The following is a 10,808-nucleotide window of genomic DNA, read 5'->3' on the forward strand; positions in this document are numbered from 1 at the left end:
ATTTTTCAAGTAGGCTACATATAGATGAGAACATAACTTACTAAATATAACAATGGCATCATGATTAAGTGTCATTACACCACAAATAATAATTGAGAATAATTACTGGCATTGTAATTTAATAACATTTTAAATTAAAGTGAGGAATCAAGTGGGCGGGGCCAGTCGTGATTTTCGCTCTCATTGGATTATGAATTCTTCAGAGCTGATCCTTGCGAAAGAACATCCACGCCTCAGTAATTCACGCGCGTGTCGAAAAGCTGTTTGTTTAACCTGACGATTGCGGAATTAGCAGATCCGGGTGCAGCTTTCATTAAAAAGCCGATATCATCACCATCATCGCCAGTGGAGCTGACATTGCCTTCTTCATTGATAACATCAAGGAGCTTTAATTTATTTCGTCCTTTGGTGTGCTACCTGAGGTGGATGTATCGCCAGGTGCTCGTGCTCGCGGTGTTCGCCGCTGTTCTATGCGGGTTTCCAGCATCATGCGCTCGTAATTTAAATTACAGACCAATCATTGGTAAGAATAAAAGTGAATCTTTGAGGAGGATTCATCCGATTTCTCTCTTTTTTAACGGGTTAAGTAGTGCATGATGCTAAGATGTTACATCTACTATTTTTGCAATGTCATGCGATTTATTTTTTTATTTATTTGTTATCTATCGGAGCATCTCTGCAGCTCCGTTGCTGGAACGTTCTTCGTTTCTTCTAGATTATTTCAGTGCTTTGCCACGGCAACACGTAGCGGGGTTTAAACATATGGTTGGAGACCACCTAACCTTGCTGACAAAAAAAGAAAATGCTTAAACCAGTCAGTGGTTTGCTAGTCTCTTATCTTGTCTAAATTAGTCATGTTTGATGTTTTCGAGGGGTTGTGGGCTCTTGTGGCTGTTACACCAGCTGCTACAAACCAGCGTGACTTCGAGACGAGCAATATGTAGCCTGTTTTTTTTCCCTTTTCTTTCTTCTTCACTAGTTAAAATCCCATTCTATCTTTTGTGTTTCAGGAATTTTAGCTCAGGAAAACCTAGAGGACGACCCTCATGCACAGGGATCTTCTTATATAGCTGCATCATATGTGAAACACTTGGAGTCAGCTGGTGCCAGGGTTGTACCAATCCGGTATGTTTAACACAAGCAACATGCTATTAATAAAAATGAAAATAAAAGAATACACACAGATAAATATGTTTGTTTGCAGCATAAATCGCACAGAGGAGGAGTATGAAAAACTATTCAGTGCAATAAACGGGTGAGTGTTTCTGAATAGTTTGCTGGCAGAAATGTTTTCTATGTAGAGCCAGAAAGAAAACAGTGCAGAGTGCTTTTTTTTATCTGTATTAGATTATGGTGATCTGATCTACATTCATTCAGCATTTGTTAACATTTCTTCCTCTTTTCAAGCTCCCTGGGCATGGAACGAATTGCAAAAAATAACCGATATAGATACAGTTCCTCCTTTGTAGACCTATACCCCTGGTTTCACAGACAAGGCTTAAAGGGTTACTTCAGGATTTAGCATTAAGCTTTGTATTAGTAGAATACCACTAGTATTTTCGAATTACTGTGCTTTACCCCTTCATATCAGCCCGAGATGGAGAGATTTATGCTTTTTATTCTGTAAAAAAGCCTCCGATGACGCAAAGATCGTCATTTTGCGTCATCGGAGGCTTTTTTGGCCAGAGGCATAAAACTACAGCCAGTAATAGCAGGTAGTTCCGCATTTTTTCACCACGCCCATACATATGCGCTTTTGAGGTTACTCACGGACATAGATCAAAGATTTTATCAAAAGCTTAACATATTTTGTTATAGTCTGCACTACATCAGTGGTTCATCTCGCAAATTTATCGGTCTCTGCAGTCATCTCAACCAATACAGCAACAGGCTTTTGTGGTAATGTTAGCATAAATAGATAAATAGACTAACTCAGTTTTACAGAACAGTGGCTTTACTTTGATAACAGTCAACTTATATGCAACTTTATGTAATTGTCTATCTAACGTTACTTTGCTAAGTTTGCAGTTTTACTGCTACCTATGTGCTACCTACAACACTACATATAGGCTACTGTGTTATCAGTCTAGTATCAGCGAGTCTTACCTCTAGGCGAATACGCTTAGTACCAGATGCCCAGGCTGTTCGTCCTCTGGGAAAGTGAATATCGATGGTATCGCGGTGTCCTTCAGAATGGTTCTCTTCATTGCAAGGATATTTGGTTCGTAGTCCTCGTGCTTGAAATGGAGACTACATATTCTGCGTTTTTTAGGTTTTCTATAACGGTGTCATCTCCAAACTTCGGGTGTTTGATGGCCCGCAGCCACTGTTTACATCGCTCCAAATCTTTAACTTAATCGGAAAATGATGGAAACTTACTTGTCCTTTACTGGTTTTGGGTGTACATCCAGGTACAAAGCAATTTAGCACCATTTCGCTATAAATGTATGAATTAACTCACGATTTATAGAATTAATGTGTAACAAAGCAAGCCTAGTTGTTTGAATTTTCCTGGTAATTCCGCCTGTAACCGATAGGCGTGGTTTGGGCGTGGCCTCGCAGGGGCAGCAAAATAAGTGCATTCTGGGAGTTGTTGTCTTTCATCCACATTAGTAAAAAATACATTTTCTGCCTTTTCTCAGTCTAGAAAGCTCCAAATTCAAAAATAATTTCACATTTCTACTACATAAATGACCAATTTTAAATACACATTCATCTTTCCAGGGGTGAAGTACCCCTTTAAGCTAGACTAAAATGCATATTGTAGCCGTTTTAACTGAAAGCAACTTACATATCTTCAAGTATGTCAGTGCCAATGTTTTGTCTCAAGATGCACACCCGTGATGTTTTTCTCTAGGTCACGTTTATAAAAGCTACTTAAATTCCCTAATTGAGACTTAATCCTGGCTTTGTCTAAGCCCTGTCTGTGAAACTAGGCCTTAAAGGTAAAGGAAAACATGTGCTTCAGGCTTAAAGGATTAGTTCACTTTCAAATGAAAATTAGCCCAAGCTTTACTCACCCTCAAGCCATCCTAGGTGTATATGACTTTTTTCTTTCTGATGAACACAATCGCAGAAATTTTAATAAATATCCTGATGCATCTGAGCTTTATAATGGCAATGAGTATGAGCTGAAGAAAGTGACTCCTTCCACATCCATCCATCATAAACATACTCCACACAGCTCTGGGGGTAGTAATAAAGGCCTTCTGAAGAGAAGCGATGCATTTGTGTTAAAAAATATCCATATTTAGCAAGTTTCCACCAGACTGCCTTCTGTATTCAATGTACGAAGAAAGTGTAAAACTCTTGCAGTTAAAAAAAAAAGGTTTGCGCTACGTCTTACGCCATCCCTATTCAAGTTAACCCTTAAATGCATACCTCGGGTCTTTAGTGACCCGGGACTTCATTCACTACCCTTCTCCTCGATCATTTTTTAAAGTTAGACATCAACCTTCTTGGTATTCCTCAATCAATTCATTATAAAGAATATAACAAGAAAAAATCATAAAATTATAAAAGAATGCCTATTTTTGTATTCATTTTTTGTAAAAATTGTATAGGGTCGCAAACGACCCGAGGTGTGTATGAGTGTACGTATATTTTTTTCTGCACAACAATAATTGAATCTTAGATGACAGAATAAGTGCAATTCACCTTTATTTCACAAGGTGGCAATGTCTGATACACAATGCAAAGTGACAACTCATTTAGACAGAAAACAAAATAAGAAAAACATGAAATGGCTCAGCGATTTACTGCAGAGAAAGTACTGAACGCAATCAAATATGACTGTAACTGTTACAGGATTGATCTGTTGAAGCTGTTAGCGATTGAAATATTGATTTTGAAGATGTTGAAAATAATATAGTTTTGAGAATACGTTTGAGATCGCGAATGGGCTCATATTCGTGACCTCAAACATAAAACTAGCCCATTATTTGCTGAATTTACTGGAAAATGAGCTCTGACGAGGACAGTGATGATGGCATAAAACATCTGCTCAAACTGAGCCCTTTCAAGCTCCAAAAGGTAACAAAATATGCTTGATTTTATTCTTCTGTAATTGTTACTCTAATATCAGAGGAGTTTTATATTATCGCGACAGGTAGAGATCCTTCCGTGTTAGATATAGATCCGGGTCGTTAATGACCCGAATATGTAAGAGTGATTGGCGAAAGTCATGCATTTAAGGGTTAAGGAAAAAGTTTTACACTTTCCTCGTAACTTGAATACAGAAGGCGTTCTGGTGAAGCTAGATATTTTACTTCATAACTTGTTAAATCTGGATATTTTTCTTACATAAACGCATCGCTTTGCTTAAGAATGCCTTTATTAAACCTCCGGAGCCGTGTGGAATATGTTTATGATGGATGAATGTGGATGGAGACACTTTCTTCAGCTCATACTCATTTGGTAACACTTACTGCCATTATAAATCACACATGTGTCAGGATATTTATTCATATTTCTCCGATTATGTAAAGTCATACTCCTAGGATGGCTTGAGGGTGGGTAAAGCTTAAGTTAATTTTCATTTGAAAGTGAACTAATCCTTTAAACCAGCACTCTCTGGAAGAAGAGATTGTGTTATCTCAATGAGACATTTCTGGATAAGTAATTGATAAATAAAAATAAAGATGTGTTGGAACATGGTAGCTGGTCTTTAGCTTGTCCAACTAGAGAACAGATACCATGTTACAAAACCACTTGTTTTTCAAACTGGATTTTCCAAAAGGGATGTGGGTTGTTTATTCACCTTTAATCTGCTGATTGTTTTACCTGGTTAGTTTGTTGCTACCTGGAGGGAATGTGGACATTGAAAAGTCTCAGTTTACCAGAGCAGCAAAGATTTTCTATGAACTTGCAATAAAGGTATGTTAAAAAAAAAAAAGTCATATGTGAAAATTTGTTTAAATTGATCTGAATGTGGGTTTGAGGGTTATTCTTTATGCTCTACAACAGGCTAATGATGCTTCGGATTATTTTCCGATCTGGGGCACCTGCCAGGGCCTCCAGCAGCTCACGGTTCTGACCAGCAACAAGAACTTGTTGACCTTGACCGACACCAAAGCAGTCGCCCTGCCATTGACCTTCAGCCCAGGTTGGTAACCCTGTGTTTTCCACCATATTGGAATGGCAAACTCTACAGCACTGTTGATGACAAGTGGCAATTAATGGGTGGAAACATATAATAATGCATACTTCTATTGTATAAGTTATTATAAATATATATGTTCACCCTGACAGCAACATAGTGTGGGCCATGATCCGGCCCACATCTGGTCCGAGTGTAACCTACATGTACCAGATGTGGGTCAGATCTGGGAGTTGCAGTCTGAGCAGTTATTAACAAGATGATAAACTAGAGGACAATCACTGAATTAAACATGCAACATGATGATGTGGCTAACTACTATACATTTGCAACACTTTTTCTAATCTTGTGCAATTTTCATGTTCTTCATTATGGGCCTTATGGGTTATGGTCGATTGGATTATAAGTGGAAAGCGCTTAAAACAGGCTCAAAACATTTTCGAACCTGCTGTTTAGGCCTAAGCGGGATCTAAAATGTTTTGAGCTTGTCCACTTTCGACCACTTTCAGAGGTAGTCAAAAACGCATTAAATCTGAATGCTTTCATAGTGTAAACGCTCAAGTGGTCGAACAATACAAAACGTCGCCTACTAGTGTGGTCAAAAGTACCAACCGCGATACTAAGTCAGGACTGAAATTTGAAAAAATGTGATGCTTTGAGCACTGTTGAGCAGATTCGTAAACACCTCTGATTGGCCTTTGTGTTGAGGCGCTCTTCAGACATGTCTGAATGGCTACAATGATCAATGCACGGGAGTGTTTGAAAGCATGCGGAAGTGTTTGAATTTGAAAGCAGGCATCTATCAGCAGACCGATTCACTGATACAAGCCTTCAAACACTTCCGAGTGTATCTGTCTAAGTGCGCGGCTAAGAGCCTCATTGATGACTATTAACAACGTTTTTGAAGCACTGATCATTGTAGCTAATCACAGACACATGTTGAGCGAGTAAACCATAATGGCCAATCAGAGGTGTTTACGAATCCACTCAACACCGCTCACATTTTTAAAATTTCAGTACCAACTTGGTATCGCGGTTGGTACTTTTGGCAACACTACCGCCCACTCTCTGCCTACTGACCTAACAAGTAAACATTATGGGAAGCGCGCTAGCCAGACGGGATTTTGTCAGCTGAAGACTCAAGTTTGGTTTGAAGATGAAAAATGTACAAAACACAATGTTCGCTCAGCATTGCTGATTTAAAACGCACAATCACAGCGTTCAGCTGGTCTTGCGGCTGTCAGAGCAGAACTGAAAGCTGATGCTCTCTTTGTTTTTCTGTCATTACTGATCACATTCATATATGTAAATTGTGCAAGCTTATTTCAGCCATTAGATGGAAAGATCTAAAAAAGTCCATACATTTACCCGCCCACAGACCGTCCGCTCGAATAAATCAGGACAGAATTGGGTGAAAGTGGACTAAAGAGACGGATTAAAACGCCAGGTGTAAACAGGGCCTATATGTAGATGAACCACTATAAACTAGTTCAAAGACAGATATTTCTAACCACAGTTTGTGTTGTCTGGTTTACCAATTTTGTGCATCAGCTATAGTTAATGCTTGGTCAATGATTTCGATTGATTACAGGAGCCCAAAACAGCAGGTTGTTCAAAAAATTTCCAAAGGATGTTCTTCAGTCTCTGGCAGAAGAAAACATCACGTCTAATTTTCACAGCTGGAGCTTGTCCATGCAGGTACCAATTTCATTTTTTTTTTAATGCATATGAGAATTATTGTCAGAAGTAATTTCACAATGCATAAAATGGAGCAACAGAACCAACATTAAAACCAGAAATGTTGACTTCTCTCTTTCCCACAGTACTACTTTTTGCATACTGATCAGTCACTGTATATTCACTGTATAAACATGATTTGCTCTTACAGAATTACAGTGGCAATGCCAAGCTGAAGCGTTTCTATCGAGTCCTGACCACAAACACAGACGGCAGGAAAGAGTTCATTTCCACCATGGAGGGTATGAATGTCGCTCTGTATTTCACAGAGCATCTCTTTGTGTGTGTATCTGTGTGATGTAACCCATCGTTCAAACAGTCTCATGGTCGGCTGATTCTCATTAAACTGATTTCACCCCAGTGGTGTAGTCTATGTGATGCACAGGTATACGCCGTATACCCATTAGAAAAAGTCAAGGATTTCCGCATACCCACTTAAAAAATTGCGAGGATACGTAACCATCCAATAAATCACAATAAGATTTGTAGTTTGTTGCTTTTGACATGAAATATAGTCTCATATTTCAAATTCTGCCCATTTTACTTCGAAATAAATAAACAAATACCATTTTGGCACTCTTTAATGTGACGTGACCGATCACAGCGCCTCAGTTGAAGAGAAGCGCATGTGAATTGATCATCTCCTCCACCTTAATACCAGTTACAGCGTGAATGAACATTTCATGGTATGTTAAAAGATACAGTGCAACTTACCGAAATCCGTATCATGCCTTATGTAATTGCTTTATCTGTGTTTTAACCGCGGAAAGACGTTAATAACAGCTTGTAAACTATCACATAATGTCACATTTAGGCTACCTCAGAACAAACATATTCAGTGATCATAAACTCATTAGTCAGCTAGAAAAATTAACTCTAGAGAGGAGCATTTAGCTAAATATATGCACCATATTACATATTTTTATTCAATAGCCTATATAATGCATGTTTGAATGAATCCGTCAAGTTGACAGCTACTATTTAAATGTTAATATTTCAAGAAAAATGAATTGGAGTAGAAATAATTTTAAAGTTAGTAGGCCTATTATAACTTATAAAAAATTCCTTGTGTAATTTAAGTTTGTATACAAATCAGTTCATTTTAACCCTCAATATTAATGTAGTAACAACTGATTCCCATGTATATTTTACAGCATTAGTTGTTGTTTTTTTTTGCCTGTACTGTACCTGATATACAGTATATCCAAAATAACTGATATCGAACTGCAAGTTCCTGAATTGAAATGCATAACTATGATGACAGACTGGCAGAAAATGGTGCAAAACAAAAAACAAAGTCCAAATAGGGTGAAATTGTGACATACTGATAAACCTCATCTTTCCGTTATTGTTATAATAGTTGCAACTTGCAAGTGTGCATTGAAAATTGCCAGTTGATTAAAAACCTATTCATATAACATCTAAGGCTAAATGTAGATCTTATCTGGCTGAGTTAGATGGTGATTGACACTAAACAGTAGAAAATCAGTCCAGCTGTATATGACATTGGCTGTTAAAATCTTGTGTTGCTTATAATAAATAGAAATGTTGATAACATGTAGCCTAGATCAGATGCATACTATATGCATTAGTGAGTGTGGTGGTGCTTATGGGGTGTCGCTCAGGGACGGGTGAGTATGAGGCTGGGAGGGGAAAAATTGCAAATTGCAAAATAGACTACACCACTGTTTCACCCATACTAACTGCTCTGTTTTACATTTAGAAGTACATATTGGTTTGTTTGCATTTTTAGCAAGATTTTTTTTTACATTTACATACTTGTCTGTGTATTATATCCAAAAATGTTTGATGAACCTGTCATATTTCCTGTAGCGTCTCGATATCCCTTCTACGCTGTGCAGTGGCACCCAGAGAAAAGCCCGTTTGAGTGGATTGAGAAAGCTGGTATGGTGCACACCCTCTCAGCTATCAAAGCCACTTTCTACACTGCCCACTTCTTTGTTTCTGAAGGTTGGTTGTGTAAACCAGTTGCAATGTTAACTTGGCCTTCTTTTACTCTTTTAATTTTACTTAACTTGGTGTTAAAATGTTTGTTCTGAAAACAGTCAACATTCAAGAGATTTTAAGCAGTATAGAGTTAAGCAGTATACTTTCTGACCACTTAATTCATGTGTTGTCTTTTTTTTTAGCAATGAAAAGCCATCATCGTTTTTCTTCGCAAACTGAAGAGGAAAAGGCTCTGATTTACAACTATCAGCCCATCTTCAATGGCCTGGACAGCATCTTCCTACAAAATTACTACTTCGATTAAGTGTTCGAGTCATTGCTCTTGGTGTTCACCATGGCAAAGAAATTATTTTTTTTTTTTTATTTCTTTCCTCACACTTTGCCAAAATTTTATGTTTGGAATGCTGGGATGTATTTTAATGTTCATGCTTCTAATGTTGCTCTTGATTGTAGATTCTGGATGTAGATGTGAAGTGTTCTAGAATCATCATGATTGAATGTATTAAAGCACTTATATCCAATTCAGAAGAATCTTCTCGTGCCATCGTTTAGAAGTTAAACTTTGTCATCTTTCACAAGGCTCACAAGCATGTGATGTTAAAATGTTCTCTTACTTTATACATTTTAGGTTAAATAAAATGCATTTAAACTCTGTTTTTAACTGGTCAATTTATATGTAAAGTCCAGTAGGGGGCAGCAGTGACCGTTCAAACTTTATGGTGCGTTTACAAAATACCGGAGAAGCCTTCTCAAAACATTTATTTATTTAGCTTTTTTAAGAGATGGGACAACATAAAAATACCAGAAAACAACGAGATCTAAATCTCCTTACAATCAGATACATAAAGCAGTTTGAGGTACAAAATCAAAATGGGAGAAGTGCAAATTTGCTAATAGCTCTCGTACCAGGACAGAACGGTACAAAACAGAAGCGTTCAACAGCGTTCTACACGGGCGTCAAACTCTCCTACGTCAAGTCTTATTAAAGAAACAAAAATGCATGTACGTTATATAGAGCGTTCTGGAGTACTAACCATTTAAATCTGTTTAACATGAACTGTTCACATTTGCTAAATTGTGTACAATCAGTTTGACCCCCGACATGTGCATAGACTAATATACAATGTTTCATGCACTTAAAATGAGTAAAGAAAGAATAGCCTTGTTTTATCTATTGTGACAAATAGACTGTACCATAAACAAGATAACCACCATGAAGACAGCTAATTTAACACTTTTTTGATCACCGTTTTCTTTTGCTTTTAAAAACACTGAAAACATGTAGAAAACAAAGAAATCGTTACCTAGCGCCATTCGACACATTTCTATATTAAAGATTCTTTTGTAAGAAGAATCTTGTTCTGCTTTGGATGCCGTCGGTGCTGAGCAACGTTAAAGGTGCAATATATATATATATATATTAAAAAAAAAAAAAAAACGTAACAAATAGCGACATTAATCCAGTACAGAGCAGCCATTCCGATCGATGCGCAATAAAAGAGCAAGGCAGGTAGGCGTCCATCCAGCATTCAGCATGTAAAAACACAATATGCAGCCTGCGTAACAGTAAATACTTGCATTAAAATAAGTAAAATTGAGAATGATTGATTATAGTGTATTATTAGAGATACACTGACTACATCTTCAAGAAAACAACAAAAAATCCTTGGTACAATCTTTTTCTCTGTCTTCAAGTACACTAGTGTTTTTCTGTAATTCACCCAAAAATGAACATTCATTTAATCACCTTCATGTCGTTCCAAACCTGTATGTCATTCTTCTATGAAATTACATTTTAAAGGTGCAGTGTGTAAAATTTAAGAGGATCTATTGACAGAAATGCAATAAAATATACATTGTTTTCAGTGGTAAATAAAAACCTAACATAATGAACAGTTATGTTTTTATCACCTTAGAATGAGCCATTTCTCTCATACACTACGAGTCCCCTAAATCCGAAACACACCAAGCCGGTCGACGCCGACAACTGGCAATGAAAGCAAAT

General features: G+C 37.4%; 1 protein-coding gene across 1 annotated transcript; it reads left to right on the forward strand.

The window, feature by feature from the left end:
• Positions 1-187: 187 nt before the first annotated feature.
• On the forward strand, positions 188-9,464 carry zgc:171566. The gene is made up of 9 exons (XM_048182378.1): positions 188-523; positions 1,011-1,125; positions 1,205-1,255; positions 4,791-4,875; positions 4,966-5,104; positions 6,690-6,796; positions 6,987-7,077; positions 8,669-8,806; positions 8,986-9,464. The coding sequence occupies exons 1-9, from the start codon at positions 427-429 to the stop codon at positions 9,105-9,107; spliced, it is 945 nt and encodes a 314-aa protein (XP_048038335.1). The 5' UTR covers positions 188-426; the 3' UTR covers positions 9,108-9,464.
• The last annotated feature ends 1,344 nt before the right edge of the window (positions 9,465-10,808 follow it).

Source organism: Megalobrama amblycephala, linkage group LG2 (genome assembly GCF_018812025.1).
Source record: "Megalobrama amblycephala isolate DHTTF-2021 linkage group LG2, ASM1881202v1, whole genome shotgun sequence".
Classification (NCBI taxonomy): Eukaryota; Metazoa; Chordata; class Actinopteri; order Cypriniformes; family Xenocyprididae; genus Megalobrama; species Megalobrama amblycephala.

What these genes read in the sequence shown, in the direction of transcription:
- zgc:171566 (XM_048182378.1), top strand. Translation starts at nt 427, where the DNA reads ATGTATCGCCAGGTGCTCGTGCTCGCGGTGTTCGCCGCTGTTCTATGC. An exon ending in CTATTCAGTGCAATAAACGG is followed by an intron (nt 1,256 to 4,790) that starts GTGAGTGTTTCT and finishes TTACCTGGTTAG; the next exon opens with TTTGTTGCTACCTGGAGGGA. An exon ending in GCTGGAGCTTGTCCATGCAG is followed by an intron (nt 6,797 to 6,986) that starts GTACCAATTTCA and finishes TTGCTCTTACAG; the next exon opens with AATTACAGTGGCAATGCCAA.